The sequence below is a fragment of the Eleginops maclovinus genome, chromosome 7 (assembly GCF_036324505.1).
Source record: "Eleginops maclovinus isolate JMC-PN-2008 ecotype Puerto Natales chromosome 7, JC_Emac_rtc_rv5, whole genome shotgun sequence".
Lineage (NCBI taxonomy): Eukaryota > Metazoa > Chordata > Actinopteri > Perciformes > Eleginopidae > Eleginops > Eleginops maclovinus.
The window spans coordinates 14046024-14062699 of NC_086355.1; the positions used below are offsets into that span (position 1 = coordinate 14046024).

At 41.3% G+C, this 16676-nt stretch overlaps 1 protein-coding gene across 1 annotated transcript; it reads left to right on the forward strand.

Moving 5' to 3' along the window:
* The first annotated feature begins 2764 nt into the window (after positions 1-2764).
* LOC134866824 (neuroligin-4, X-linked-like) lies at positions 2765-16425 on the forward strand. The gene is made up of 8 exons (XM_063886985.1): positions 2765-3350; positions 4301-4453; positions 7292-7477; positions 8049-8499; positions 9190-9403; positions 10068-10192; positions 13379-13988; positions 15903-16425. The coding sequence occupies exons 1-8, from the start codon at positions 2870-2872 to the stop codon at positions 16308-16310; spliced, it is 2628 nt and encodes an 875-aa protein (XP_063743055.1). The 5' UTR covers positions 2765-2869; the 3' UTR covers positions 16311-16425.
* The last annotated feature ends 251 nt before the right edge of the window (positions 16426-16676 follow it).

Sequence of the window (16676 nt, forward strand, 5' to 3'; positions counted from 1 at the left end):
TTTTTACCCTCTGGGGATTTTGTGTTTTTTTTCCAAATGTGCAATAGGACCTTCCACAGGTGTGTGTGGCCATGTGTGTTTATGCACCAATATACTTTGTGTAAAGATGTGCACTTCTGTGAGTGTGTGTGTTTCCCTGCACAGGTTGGTCCTCTTCTATCCTCTCTATTCTCTCCACTCTGCGCTTCCTCATGGAGCTAGTTGCGTATCATTGGATCCGTAGCTGCTGCCTGCCACACTGTCCAATCGCATCTAGAGAGAGGCAGAGACAGAAAGAGAGAGAGGGAGAGAGAGAGAGAGAGAGATGGGGGAGGGAGGAGAACGAAAGGAAGAGAGGGAGATTGATCATTTGAACGTCCTGGGCCTTGCAATCCTTGGAGTAACACTAACATTTCTGCTACACTCAAAACGTCTTTCCTTTTCAATTGCATCATATCCCGGACTGAAGGCCTGAGCTTTTTTCGCTTGTTTTCTTTTTTTTGGGTTATTCCCACCTCGGAGACGTACCATCGCCACCAGCAGCAACAGCAGTAGCAGTAGTAGCGACAGTAGCAGCAGCAGCAGCAGCAGCAGCAGCAGCAGCAGAGGAATATCTCCCAATATCCCATCCCGGGCACGTCGGTTAAGCTGCAGCAGCGGAAAACACGAGGTGAATATTGCGGTGGATGAGAACAGGAACATGGTCCGTGGAATTTCACATCTCACACCCTGGCTGGGTACGTTACATCCTACATTTTGTCATTTGATTTTTTTTTTTTTTTTACTGCAGCGCGGATGCAGGTTGAGGTTTTGCATTTGAGTGTGTGTGCGTATGTGTGTGTTTTGCCGTAGTCAGCTTCAGCGCTGATAGAGATGTAGTCAGGATATTCTACGTTACAATCAGGCGTTTTATTTCCAACACGTTCGCTTATTTATTCCCTGCCTCATTTCTTCCTTTATTGATAATTAGAATTAGAATGTATAGCGGCTTTTATCTGTTCTTTCCTCTTGTAAAAACATACAAGGGGAGGGTGGCAGGCGGGTTTGCCTTGATAAATGAAGCGTTATTCATCAGCGTGTGTGATCACCACTGGAATGTTAACTAGCACCTTGGACAGCCGACACCAATACAATCTAACATGGGAGGAGCGATAGTACTGATCACTTGACACTGTAATATATTTGATGCTTAGTACGGACGTGTGTGTGTGTGTGTGTGTGTGTGTGTGTGTGTGTGTGTGTGTGTGTGTGTGTGTGTGTGTGTGTGAGTGTGTGTGTGTGTATGTGTGTGTGATTACACGGAAATTGATGTTGCTCTCTGTGCGCGTGCGTGTGTATGTTAATATTCTGTCCTAAGGCCCACAGAGAGATAGCAGTGTGGGCTGGGGAGCAGCTGTGTATGTCGTGTGTGTTTGTGTGTGTGTGTGTGTGTGTGTGTGTGTGTGTGTGTGTGTGTGTGTGTGTGTGTGTGTGTGTGTGTGTGTGTGTGTGTGTGTGTGTGTGTGTGTGTGTGTGTGTGTGTGTGTGTGTGTGCGTGTGTGTGTGTTTGAAAAAATGAAAGTGTGAGCATGTTGAAATTGATAAACTTGGAAAAAAGAAAAACCTTTGTGTGTATTTTATACTACTTATAGAGTAGGGGTGTGTGCTTGCATATGTGGGTGATAGAGAACAAAGTGTGTGTGCATGCTTGTGTGTGTGTGTGTTTGTGTGTGTGTGTGTGTGATTGGTGTGTGAGAGACAGAGAGAGAGAGTGTTCACAGGCTTCCTACCTTATGCTACATGCAGGTCAGGAGCCCTTTGGTGTACTCGGGGTTTAATTAAGCATATGAGTGACTCTCTCCCCCCCCCCCCATCCCCCACCACCAACCCAGTCCTGTGGTCTGTGAAACATTGTGTAGTGAGGATGTGACATATGTCTGAGGCTCATACTGGATACACACACACACACACACACACACACACACACACACACACACACACACACACACACACACACACACACACACACACACACACACACACACACACACACACACACACACACAACACACACACATATGCCATTCCTGTGTGACACAGCAGCCCTGAAAGTCTGATACCGAGTTAAGCTCAGCGGACAACATCTCGTTTTCCCAATCTATCGCTCTCATATCTAATTTTAACGTGAATAGCAGTGAGGTAGCACAGCCTATTTTTCTGATGTGATGTGTAAGTTTGCTGTGTATGTGTGTGTGTGTGTGTGTGTGTGTGTGTGTGTGACATTTAACTAGTTGACACTGTGATTATTCTAATGAAGACTAATTTAATCGTTCTCTCCTTCTCTTTCCATTTCTCTGCCTCTCTGTCTCTTCTCCAGGAGGCAGTTTGGGCTTGTTATGGGGGTGACAGGAGGAGAGGGTGACAGAAGAACAGTGATGCTACTGTTTACATAACGAGAGACTCACACACACACACACACACACACACACACACACACACACACACACACACACACACACACACACACACACACACACACACACACACACACACACACACACACACACACACACACACGTGCACACATGCTCAAATTGCCAGTCCAGGGCATGCACACTAGCTTAAATACTTCCACACATACATACACACAGACAAGTATTCAAGGGACTCGCTGACTGAGTCACCAAGCAGTCAGAGGCACAGAATCACTGACTCACAAACTCACACACACACAAAAGGAAAAGGTTGTTTGCAAGAGCCTGGATTGCTTGTTGTGTGTGCTATGGGCCAAGCTGAGCAGCAGCTGTGTGTGAGTGGTGGATACCTCTGAAGGGTCAACAAAGCCTTGGTCTTCTCCCTCCCGGTGGCTGTTCCTGCTTCCCTCCCATCTGGTATCCCTAAACACATCATCATGTCCGAGCAGAGGACCAGGAGGACTCCCTCTCCCCCATCTCTTCCATCCTTTTTATCCCCATTTGGATTTTTATCCCTTGTCCTTTCCCTCTGCCTCACTATTAGCCTCTTTTCGGCTTCTTCATTGGCGCAGCAGACTGTGCCTGTCATTTCTACAGTGCAGGGCCGCATCCGCGGCATGCTGACCCCTCTGCCCTCCGACCTGCTCGGACCCGTCATCCAGTACCTGGGGGTACCATACGCAAGGCCCCCGACTGGTGACCGACGCTTTCAGGCACCCGAGCCTCCTTTGCCATGGCCGGGAATACGAAATGTGACTCAGTTTGCTCCAGTGTGCCCGCAGTCACTGGATGAGAGGAGCATGCTGGGGGATATGATGCCTTCCTGGCTCACGGCTAACCTGGATATAGCAGCAACGTACCTCACTCACCAGAGTGAGGATTGTCTATATCTAAATATCTACGTGCCCACTGAGGAAGGTGAGTAAATCTAAAGATGTGCCCAGACTTTCTTGAGGCAAGTGTGAATAAATAAGCATGCAGGGTTAGAATTAGGCTGACCTGATTTGTTCACATGTCGGGTCAAACAAGTGGCAACAGAACGGCACTGGCTAACCTTGGGTTGACATCACGCAAGGTGATTTTAAGAACATTAGTTCTGTGACATTTGATTAAACGTGGAAAAAACGTGTCAGGGCACAGGTATGCCATTGTTAAATAAATAAAGTTTTCTTTTTAAAAGTAAAGCCAAGTCTCCTCCACCCCCCTTGTGCACGCCTCTGGTTGAACCAACACTTAATATGCAGACACCTGCTTTAGTCGCCAAGAGGTTTACGCCTTTACTTGTGGGGGAAAGTGGGAAGGACACAGGCTCACTCGTGCATACATATTAGTTCATACACATGCATGTGACCCTGCGCACACACACACCTACACACACGATGGCAGGCATGAACACTCCTGCAGCCTCAATTTAAATCCACCTGCTGAGAAATTAATGTAGGGAGATATGAAGCATAGGGAAGCACAGGAGCCACAGACTGTTCCTGATTTTGTATGTATAAACCCACCAACCGATTAAAGGCTGATATGCATACAAATGGACAGGTGGACGGTCAGTTGGACACACACAGTCGCTATGAATATTTATTTAAATAAAGGAACAAAGACAGAATGAAGGCAGAAGGAAAGTGGGTGGATCTGTGCCTACACTCACACTATCTATCTATCTATCTATCTATCTATCTATCTATCTATCTATCTATCTATCTATCTATCTATCTATCTATCTATCTATCTATCTATCTATCTATCTATCTATCTATCTATCTATCTATCTATCTATCTATCTATCTATCTATCTATCTATCTATCTATCATCTATCTATCTATCTATCTATCTATCCTCTTCTTTTTCTCACTTTTCTCAGACATCCATGAGGAGGGGGGTCAGCGGCCGGTGATGGTTTACGTCCACGGGGGCTCCTACACAGAAGGCACCGGCAACATGATGGATGGTAGCGTACTGGCAAGCTATGGGAACGTCATTGTCATAACCCTCAACTATCGCCTAGGAGTACTAGGTAAAATGATATATCTTCTATATCTAATATATCATCTCTATCTGTGTTTGAACACAGTGGTTTATGGTAATATGACTGTATATGCTTTTAGTACCTGTTAAAGCATGCCTCTGGATTCTATATTCAGGTCATTTTTCATTCTATTGAGTTATTCTGCAACAGACATACTTACAATATGTGTTGACAACCAATGAATACTGATAGCATGACTTGGATGCCTTTTGGGTACATGCAATCAAGAAGCAATCTATACTTAGAAATATCTTAAAATATCTGTATTTGTGCCTCAGCACCCCGCTTGCCCTGCAATTACTGGCAAGGTGCTCTGGGTATTCTGATAACATCACTGCGGTATCATGCAAATACTGTATAGTAATTTATTTTACATTGGGGCTAGGATTATGCGCGTATAATGGATAATGTTTGTAAATGCGGTGCACACATCTGTGTAGCATTTATGTTTGTTGGATTTTTGCAGTTTCTCTTTTGAAAAATCGGAAAAAAGTACATCAAGTTTAATCTATGACAATGGTCAATAATAGAACTCAATCTCAAATATTGATTTGTGTTCACGTATGAGTGAATAATGCTTTCATATATAAACACAGTCAGTATAGACATTTTTAACTCAGCTTTATTTTTATCTTGCTATTTGTCTTTTATGGAGTGACATACATATGTATTATGATCTATAAATAATTAGAGTAAGAAATGTTATACTATTCCTTTTAACCAAGGATTTAAACACTGTTGTTCCTCACTTTTAATTTCATAATCTCTTTACATTTACATTGTATACACCATCTGGATTGCTTAATCCTTCAGCGAGCTATGAAATGTGAAAACCATTAATGAGTCGTTTTCACTCAGTGCCTTTTTGTTTTTTTAAATGGAAACATGTTCAGTGTGGGTGTCCCTAGTGGAAATAAACCCCCTAAAGCCATTTTTTCCCCCACTACTAGCATTGACTCAAATCTGATCCTTTTTACCTCCATGACTCCCTGACTCATTGCTCTCTGAACAGAGAAAATCTGATTCCCTGTGGTTATTCTAATTTTAGACGGCTCAGCACAGGCTGAATATCTTAGATTTTCTGGCATTTTTGCAGCTGTAATTATGAAAATTAAAAAGACTGAGCATGGCCACAGGAGGGTTAAGATGATACTTTGAAAGCATCCTTTACTGTAATAAACTGAGTATAGAGTAGTTTGTGTGAGTAAAGGATTGCTTCATATTGAGAAAAGTCAAATGCAATAGCTGCATATCATACGATCGGCTGGGTTAAATTATTCCACCACTCTCATTAGGAGTTGCACACTATTTAATAATTCATATGAAAAGATTAATTAAAATTTGCCAGCAGGTTAATAAAATGTGTGCATAGAGTATATTTTCAGCAATATTTAAAATGATTGAACTCACATGGAATGTATGTTCAAAGAAAGTTAAATGATAAATGCATTTGAATAAGGCTTTTGAGAAATACGTAGATGTATTAATCAAAATGCTCTGCTATAAGAGAGTAACAGTAACAGGGAGAACTCTTCCTTTTGCTGCTCTTTCTCTTAAGCATTTGGTGCACTCATTCACTTTTATTTATTTACTAAATGTGTATGCACTTTTTGCATGCTTTATAGATTGTATGTACTCACAAATAATGTCATAATGAAGGAGAAATCAGACCACTTAAAACATAAAAAAATGTTTTCAAAATGGAGGGGAGTAGAATTGGATATATATTAAAAGGTTGAAACATTCGCAAAAAAAACAAATTGATTTGAGAACCGTGCTGCCTTTTTCTGTCTTTTAGAAGCATTCACGGCCTTCATTAGATATTGATTTTACATGATGGCATAAATCTGCATCTGCTTGGTGGGTGAAACAGCTATTTATTTCTGACCTTGGGGATGCAAGTAGTCTCTAATCACCATATCAAGTTTTTTGTCTTCATCTCCATCCTCTGTGTTTCCACCTCCTCGAATACGATCATCACTGTCATCATCATCATCACCACCACCACCATCCCTGATCATCTCTTCTTCTTCCTTATCATTGTCTTCATAAGTTGGATGCATGAGGTGAGCCATAATTGCAAAGTAATTTACAGTTACACATGTTTCCCTAATTTTATTGTAATAAGCAAAACAAAAACACATATAAATATAAGGTCTTTCTGAAAGCTTTACTATGGTCAAACTAATATAATTTTCTTATAATGCCCTATTTGCATGAGAAAAATGTCTGACAAATTGCTCATAAGTGATGAATGCATTATTTTTTACATTGCCTTTCATGCTCATTATACTCCTACAGTTTGTGTTATGGCCAGCCTGAGGTTCTGGGAAATTAGCTTCTGCAGTAATGAGATATACTGGAGTGGAGAGAGCCTTTAGGATCCTTTGTGTTTACCTAACACCGTCAGCAGTAATGGGAAAAAGGGATTGCTGTGTCTGTAACTGCATGTGTGTGTAGGTCTGTCTGTGTGTAAGTTGATTTCCCGTTGCATGAATATGGATGTACCTTGTTGAATTAATCCAATTTTCGACGTATTTCAGGGAGGCATATCATTTTTCATTAATATCTCTTCTCTTCATGATAAACCAAGACTCATGCATAATTGATTTTAACAGTGGGGATGCAATGAAGTGGGAATCACATCCATGTGTGCTTCTGTGTGTTTGTACATTTTAAAATAACTTCAAAGAAACAACAGGAAAAAATATTGTATACATAGCTTTCTCACAGCCAATATTTAGCTCTGATTTCAGGCAAGCCTCTAAACGTCAGTACTATATGTGTACTGTGTGTAATTACATCTCACTCTCTGTCTGCCTGTAGGATTTCTGAGCACAGGTGACCAGGCGGCAAAAGGGAATTATGGCTTGCTGGATCAGATCCAGGCTCTACGCTGGGTAAAGGAGAACATTGCAGCCTTCGGAGGAGACCCAGGTAGAGTCACTGTGTTCGGATCGGGGGCCGGGGCCTCCTGCGTCAGCCTACTCACCTTGTCTCACTACTCTGAGGGTAAGGAAGACTAAGGGACAAAAACCCTGCTTAACCTTTATTTTGTATGTGTAATTTATGCAGAACAATGTAGGAAGTTTAGAAATGCACAATGAATATAGTGAGATTGGCAGTTGTGCACCTATGATGGTTGGCAGGTATGTGTGGGCTGTAAAAGCTATGACACTCATGCTTATGAAACCTTTCATGGTCTCCAGTGGACCGATGCAGCTTTCATTTACTAGTATAACTGCCTGAATAAGCCTTTGAGTTCTCTGAATAAAACAGCCTGCCTCTGACGCATATTGGTAAGAGCTTTATTACCTTAAACTGTTAACCCGTACCTAAAGGAACCTGATGCTCTAACCTTGACCGGTCATACTTCTGAATAATGCATGTCAGGGATTTTTGCTTTGGAAATTCTAGGTCTCCATCTGATCATGTATGCAAATGTATTATGCAACCATATGGATACATTCATCCATGTGTGTGAATGCATGTAGTTTATAAACATATACATGTGTGTGCCTCAGTTTATAAGCTTTCCATGCCCTTATTTGTATTGATGTTTGTGTGTTCATGTGTATCTCAGACCTGTTCCACAGAGCCATCATCCAGAGCGGCAGCGCTTTAGCCAGTTGGGCTGTCAACTACCAGCCCAGCAAGTACGCCCGGCAGCTCGGCGAGAGGGTGGGGTGCGGCATTGAAGACAGCACCCAATTGGTTGCCTGCCTCCAGGGCCGGAGTTACCGAGAACTTGTGGAGCAGAGCGTAACGCCGGCCAAATATCACACGGCTTTTGCGCCGGTGATTGATGGTGATGTCATACCTGATGACCCCCAGATTCTGATGGAGCAGGGAGAGTTTCTGAACTACGACGTGATGCTAGGGGTTAACCAGGGCGAGGGTGTGAAGTTTGTGGAGGGCATTGTGGATTCAGAGGACGGTGTCACGGCTGAGGACTTTGACTTTGCAGTGTCAGACTTTGTGGACAGTTTGTATGGATACCCAGAAGGCCGGGATACGCTGAGAGAGAGCATAAGGTGAGTGAGTCTCTCAAGGAATGTTTTTAAGGAGTGGTTTGACATTTATGCGATATAAGTTTGTTGACTTTGCCCAAAGATAGAAGAGAACACTATCACTCTCATCTATGTTTTCTTCAATATGAAGCTGCAGTCATTAGATGGTTAGATTTTCTCTGCCCATAGAAAGGAAACAATCACCCTCTCTCCGAAAAATGTACCAGGAGCTCTTAATCTCACCAATTAAAACCAAACTGTAACACTGATACTTTGTGGTTTTACAGGGCGTTATATGTTGGAGTATTTCTTGGCTGGGATTAGTGACATTGAATCTTGTTGCCACTGCGACTTTGCCAGGCAACCAGCAGAGACTTGCCAAGAAATAGTCAAAGCACATTACTTCCAACCATAACATTCCCTTGCTATACTTTTTGCTCATAACCCATATATCTTGTTAATATATTAGCTTTAATGATGTTGGTAGGTAGAGCTTTAAAACTCTTGATGGAGCCAGGCTAGTTGTTTCTGCTGGTTTCCTGTTTTCTCATCTAACCCGTGGCAGGAAAGTGTATTTCCCAAATGGTCAAACTAGCTCATAAATGGACAGGGTGTATTTGTTTATGTACATGCACATTATGAAGAGTAATAAATGTATGATACATTTTAGATTGTAGATCGGTTGATAGCTAATCTGACATGTATCCACTAAAGGTTCATGTACACGGACTGGGCAGACCGTGACAATGCAGAAACCAGACGGAAGACTTTAGTAGCGTTATTCACGGACCACCAATGGGTGGCGCCAGCAATAGCTACAGCTGACCTCCACGCTCAGTATGGCTCCCCCACATACTTCTACTCCTTTTACCACCACTGCCAGAGTGACGCCACACCGCCTTGGGCTGACTCCGCCCATGGTGACGAGGTAAGCTGATGTCACAGTGCTGTATTGCTTATGAGTGACAGTTGCTTTTGTAGTGTTTGTAAGTAGAGAGATAAATAATGATATTAGACATCAAGGAGAGACATTTTGTTTCAGAAGCAAAAATGAAAGTGATTAGTGTCTGAAGAATTTTAGAAATATGAATGTGATGAATTTGGAGCTCTTAAGATTCCCTGTAAAGTGCTTCATATTGATTTGTTCAAAATTCTTGATAAATAGAATGAAGCGATCGTCTGCAGCTAAAATATATGAAATGTTTTTGGAATTTATTTCCCTGCACAGCTTATTTGAAAAGCTGCTGTATATTTACCACTGTGATAATTACAGTGTATTACAGTAATCCTTTCTTCTGTTCTGTGCAACAAAGTAGCACTTTTGATTTCCAATGTTCAGGTGTGGTTCACTGCAATTAATGTGTCTGCATTTGTATTTGGTGTTTGTGGGGGTGGATTTTAGTCCAGATTATTATGGATGCAGTTTGTCAAAATGAAGATTGATTCAGTGATTTCTGGTTCTCTACAGTTACACATTGTTTGTCTTCATTTGGATGAAGTTAACGTCTGTCATGATTACTTTCAAGAGAATGAATGTGATCGGTAAGCCTCTACAGTACCCTATAATAAAATGTGTCTGTTTGTCGGTGCAGGTGCCCTATGTGTTTGGTGTGCCCATGGTGGGACCCACTGATCTGTTCAACTGTAACTTCTCCAAGAACGATGTGATGCTGAGCGCTGTTGTCATGACTTACTGGACCAACTTTGCCAAGACTGGGTGAGCTATTAAAATGTACTCTAGTGTGAGATATTGATTTCAGTTGAAAAATCCCACTGAGAAGAGTTTTTATTACCTTTTGTCAAAGTAAACTATATAAAGACAGTTGAGAAAATAGGAACAAACTAAGCTATTTCATAGCATAACATATTTCATTACAAATATTTTGGCCTCTTTCTTTCAAGAAATCTGTTGATTTGTATCTGCTATCAATGTCTAATCCTTATCCACATATAGAAAGAATCTCATTTTCAAAAGCAAAAGAATATGCCCAGCTGTCAATACTTTATCCGGGACGCTCTGCAGAGACAAGATTTTGGCAACACAGAGTGTCGATGCTGTAACTGTGGAAAGCTCAGTCATTTTTACAGGAACAAATCTCCTCCAAGCTCAACATTAGACAGCCAAGACTTAGCTCTGCGGTGTCATCAAGACAAACAGCACAGTGCATCTTGAATAGGTTTTATCCATGTTGAATGTGTTGGACTCATTGATAGTTAGCATGTACATGGGCATGAAGTGGAGCTTTTAGGCAGGGTTCACACAACAGGGAGAAAATGACAACTTTGATTATCATTGAGTAAATGTATTTCTTACAAATGATGTTCATATTGATTAGGAAAATGCATTATAGGAATTGAGTGCAGAAGACAGCATGGCCAGAATGAATTTCTCTGTCAAACCTTTCCATCAAGATAAATAACAATTTAATAGTATAGATAATGTTTTTCATTAGGAGTGATGCTGAGATTTAATGATGCATTAGAAAAGAACACCTGCGTTTCAGAGCAACAAAAATAATGAGCTCACAGGCAAAGGATATTGTATTATAATGTATTTTCCTTCAAAAGGTCTCGGATGTCTGGCGAGACGACAGTACTTAAGATACAATCATTAAAGCACCGCTGCAGACTAATTTTGTTGGAGCGTGCACACAGGTTCTTTGTCAAGTCACATTTTTGACAGGGCTTTTCTTCTTTGGGCCTTGGTGGAGAAAGTTAAAAAGCCTTTGCTATTGAAAAGGTCCTTGATGAAAGCCAAGGTAATGTCCTTAAAGAAGGATGAGAGATTGGCCTTCTCTTCTCTTCTCTTCTCTTCTCTTCTCTTCTCTTCTCTTCTCGTCTCTTCTTTTCTCTTCTCTTCTCTTCTCTTCTCTTCTCTTCTCTTCTCTTCTCTTCTCTTCTCTTCTCTTCTCTTCTCTTCTCTTCTCTTCTCTTCTCTTCTCTTCTCTTCTCTTCTCGTCTCTTCTTTCTCTTCTCTTCTCTTCTCTTCTCTTCTCTTCTCTTCTTTTCTCTTCTCTTCTCTTCTCTTCTCTTCTCTTCTCTTCTCTTCTCTCGCCTCATCTCCTCTTGTCTTCTCTTCTCTCACCTCGTCTCCTCTTGTCTTCTCTTCTCTCGCCTCTTCTCTTCTTTCCTTTTCTTTAATCTTCCCTAATTCAGTCATTTACAGCCAATGAGACGAATAGCTTATTCAATATGTTAAATCAAAATTTAAAATGATCTGCCAGTGGCTAAAAAAGCTTCTAGAGATCCAATTTATTAAATTGAAACTGAAATGATCTGCCAGTAGCAACGAATACCACAGTCGTAGAATGTATCCACGGTTAAACTCTTAAAATCCCGACAGTCCACACTGATAAGAGTACCTTTTATCTCTCCACTCTGACATGATATACAAGATAAAGGTAATTGTTGAGGATGGACCCTCTTTCTGCAGAGCTGGAAGCGAGTAATTACCAGTAATTAATCCAATCGAGGCTCACTCCGCTGAGACCTCTTCAGATTTACAGAGACATCTGCAGTCTAGACCTTGATCTAAATCACCATAGAGCCTTGCTATCTCACAACACACAAAATTAGGACAGTGCCTGTACATATTTTGAGTCTGGTCATTAACGCAGGTGCAGTGAGGCAATCACATTGCATCAAGTTAGCATTTTCTAGCCCTTGTTCAATGTTGTCATTACCACCCCAGAAAACTGCAGAGAAAAATCACCAAGAAGGGTTGATAAGATTTCCATGCACACTGCAATTATCAACGGGAGTATCTCTCTAAAGAATGATTTCACTCGGCTGAGAGTGCCTCGGATGGTGATGGAACTCTGCGACAGATCAATTTAACGCAAGGGTGTGATGCTCCCTCATGTATATTTTCTAAGCTTCTGTGTAGGCGTATAAATCCTTAGACGGTTTGTAAGTGTGCCGGTATGTCTTTACGCTACCTGTCTTCTTGTGCTGTTCATAAGGTGCTGATTGACAAGTAAGCACATAACGTATAACTGGCAATTCTGTGAGGATGTGCTGCTTTTTCATTTATGTCAGATTTGCTGCTGACACAAATAAGTTGGTAAATTGTCAAATGAATGCCTGTCTGTATGTGTCAGAGAGATGATTTTTAAAGATGTATTCACTATGCAACACACACATTCATCTTTAATAACAATATCTGCCAGCTTTCAGAGACGCAAATATCCACACAGTTCCAACCGCAGAGTTGGATCTGTACATTTACTGAAATGTTTTACACATGGCATGTAGAGTGGACCAAAATCAATGATCTGCAACAGAGTCACCTTTGAGCTACGCATACAGGAAAACAAAACATGTTTACCATTGGGAGAGAATTCATTGCCACTGGTTTGTCTTTTATAATGTTGATATTGATTTAGAACAATGTGTGCCAGCCCTAGTGAAACCATTGGGCAGCATGGGAGAAACTCATACTCCCCCAGAGAATGCTAGCCAGCTGAGAAAACGTCTTCAGCACCTCTGTTAGGAGTCTCTGACATTTGAGAAACTGCAAAGCATTACATATTGGAATTTATGTTGACTATTGCACTAAAAGCATTTAAAAATGGTTTTAAAACCTCTGTTGTTTGCATATCATTGTGGTTTATTTATAATTGTTCAATTGTGTACTGTTATTACCGTTAGGTTGGTCTTATATTTGGGTGATTTTAAAATGGGTTTTATTTCATTATTGCTCTAATACTTATTCTGTTATCTTTGTTATATATATATATGTTTTGCAAACTTTTATGTTACAGCTTTAGGGTTACAGCTTTTTGTATATTTCAGAGAAGATTAAAAGCAGTGTCTTGCCTCAAATAAGACATCTTCTTCATCACCTGACCACCAACCTATCTCTATGTGAATAAATAACTCAATATGCTTCATACTTTTCCAGTGATCCAAACCAGCCGGTTCCTCAAGACACCAAGTTTATCCACACCAAACCCAACCGCTTTGAAGAAGTGGCCTGGTCTAAGTACACCCCTAAAGAGCAGCTGTACCTCCACATTGGCCTGAAGCCCCGTGTCAGAGACCACTACCGTGCCACCAAAATCTCCTTCTGGCTCCAGCTGGTCCCTCACTTACATCATGTCAATGAACTCCTCCAATCGGTTTCCTCCTTCACCCATAGTCCTTCTCCACAGGATGACACTCCTTATTCTTACACTAAACGTCTTGCCAAAGCTTGGCCCCCTGGCAGTACACGTCATCCAGGTTCACAGGCAGGAACTCCACAGCCCCCAGAGGCTGCTTTAGGCCAAGGTACTGGTGAAGAAGGGGTCCGCGTCCCGAATGAGGACTACTCAACCGAACTCTCGGTGACGATTGCGGTGGGAGCGTCACTGTTGTTTCTCAACATCCTCGCATTCGCAGCTTTACTGTACAAAAAAGACAAGAGGCGTCTGGAACATCGTCGTCCACGTCCGCTTCCTCCCCCGAGACGAGATATCACCCCTGCAGACGTCGCCGCCCACCTGCAGGGGGAGGGACTGATGTCATTACAGGTGAGCTATGTGTTTTTCTATTTTAATAATGCTATTATGTTTTTGGGGGGTTTCTTTCGAACCATAACTACAAACAATGTGTGTGTTGCCTGTGTGTGCTTCTGTAGCCACATCATGTTAAGTTATTTAACAACTAACAATTATTTTCCTTATCGATTCATCTTCAATGAATCATTATCAATTATTTCCTTGATTCCAGGATTCATTGTTTGGTCTATAAAATGACAGAAAATTGTAAATAAAAATTATTAATCACATTTTCTCAAAGGTGATGTCTTTACATATCTTGTTTGGTCAGACTAGTCCCTAAAAATATTCACACTCGTGATGAAAAGCAGGAGTTCTCCATATTTGAGAGGCTGAAAATAGCATTGCCATTAAAAAAAAAAAAGAACTTTAATGATAACTCGATTATTAAAATATCTTGCGATCATTTCTCTATCTGTTGACTGATTGATTAGTCCACTAATCGTTGCAGCTTTTATCGAAATATATAATTCTTATTGTTAATAATCATGCATATTATTATAGCTTTAAGAAACATTAAGAGGATTTGTGTTTGTGACTAAATGAACCCCTTTCCTGCCAGTGCAGAAGCTGCCAGCAGGGCACTTCTGCAAAACGCAGCCTGTCATCAGCATTATGAGTGTGCGGATGTGTGTGTTTGTATCTGTGAGTCTGTTTTGATGCCTGTGCATGTACGGGCTGTGTCTGGATTGCTTCCAATTGCCTCCAATGCATCCTCCAACTATTTGGCCTCTTTTGAGCCTCAGTTAGTGGCTTTGGAATCTCCCACAGTGAGTGCTAAATGTCAGATCCCTATATAGATCGCAAACACTGGGAACTGGCTGTTGAACCACTGTAATGTAGCTCTGTGTTGCAGCTGCTTTTGGAATTGTGTTGTATTATTTTAAATATCTTTGTATGGCTTTCGTGCACCACCAGTAGATCTGAGGTGACAAGGAAAAATGAAGACTTGTCTTTTTCTATTAGAATATTTTTTATGCATGGCATGCTTGTGTTAAATATTTTAAGTAACAACATGCTCGTCTTGCAGAGGCTAGACATCACCTAGAGACAAAGTCGGGAGTGCTTTGGATGATGATGACAAATAGCATTGGTTTGATTAGTTCGACTGCGAGATTGGTCTGAAACTAATTGACTGGAGTAATCCCTCAAACTACTTCAAAAATGTGGGATCTTAATAGATAATTTCATAAAGCTGAAAGTGTCATAGGGGTTATTTTAAGAAATTGAAGCTTACAGAGCGTGATGAATACTTGGAGATGTGTTATTTTGATTGAGAGGTGTCAATTACACTAACACATAGATGGAGAGTAGATGCCATTTTTCACCCTTTATACTTTTACATGATTTTCATACACAAACAAAGCTTTACATTGTTTTATATTACATTTATATGTAGGCTGCAAGATAATAATGTATTATTAAATATGGATTTTTGTAGGATTGCATATTGTGAATGTCTGAGTCCCGTTAAGATGGAATCAGTTTAACTTTTTTATACATACTGTGATTGTGGATTCATTTGCAATATCATGATATATAAAAGGAAAACCATAATTTGGCCTCATCTCTTAATCTCATAATAACATGGGAATTGAGTGAATAGGTAATGAAGAGTTAATAAGTCATCAAAACACTTATCGAAAATGATGCAGGAACGTGGGCTTTAGGAAATTGGAATTGCCATTTTTTAAAACATTTTTTTTCACACAAATATTGAGGATTAATTAATTAAAGATAGTTATTAGTTGATTAGTCCATAAAAAAAATGCCCTCAGTGGCAGCCATATATTTGATAATTTAGTTTCTCTGACTTTATATATCTTTGTGTCTCCACTGCTTTTACTCCTATTGTCTTCTAATACAAATATTCACTCCACCTTTAAGGTGAAGCAGCTGGAGTGTGATGCTGCATCAGCAGACGAGAGGAACAACGCCCACCACCATCACACTCTGGACACGCTGGACGCTCTGGACGGCATGGACACCCAGGACATCTACAGCACACTGGACACTGTGCGCCTCACCTGCCCACCAGATTACACCCTCACCTTGCGCCGCTCGCCCGACGACGTCCCCCTCATGACCTCTCTGACCCCAGGATCACTGCCCGTGACTCCGGGGTCACACCCTGTTACCCCGGCAACACCGATGACCCCCATGACACCTGGATCAGTGGTGGGGATGAGAATGGGGCATCCACACCAAGGATACACGCATCATAGCCCATACAGTAATACACACTTGCCACACACACACATCTCCACGCACACACACTCCACCACGCGTGTATAACTGCTGCAGCAAGATACTTGCACACACAGGGACATAAATACAACACAAACATACTAACACACACACACACACACACACACACACACACACACACACACACACACACACACACACACAAACAAACAAACAAACAAACAAACAAACAAACAAACACATACCCATTTAAACACAGACACACACGTAAAACAATAGACTTAAATACCTCTACTAATTACCCTGCAGGATTGTTACAGGTGGAGTAACAGAAAGACATGTTCAGTAACAGGATGAAAAGACAGACAGCTGTGTGTTGCATGTCGGGATACTGAAGACTCTGGATCCCGGGAGATGCAGTTCTATGCATCATTTGCTCATAACCTTGAACGA

Excerpts from the sequence above, each read along its gene's own strand:
- LOC134866824 (XM_063886985.1), top strand. The coding sequence starts at position 2,870 with ATGTCCGAGCAGAGGACCAGGAGGACTCCCTCTCCCCCATCTCTTCCA. Across the intron at positions 3,351-4,300 it reads CTACGTGCCCACTGAGGAAG|ACATCCATGAGGAGGGGGGT; the intron begins GTGAGTAAATCT and ends CACTTTTCTCAG. Across the intron at positions 8,500-9,189 it reads ACGCTGAGAGAGAGCATAAG|GTTCATGTACACGGACTGGG; the intron begins GTGAGTGAGTCT and ends TATCCACTAAAG.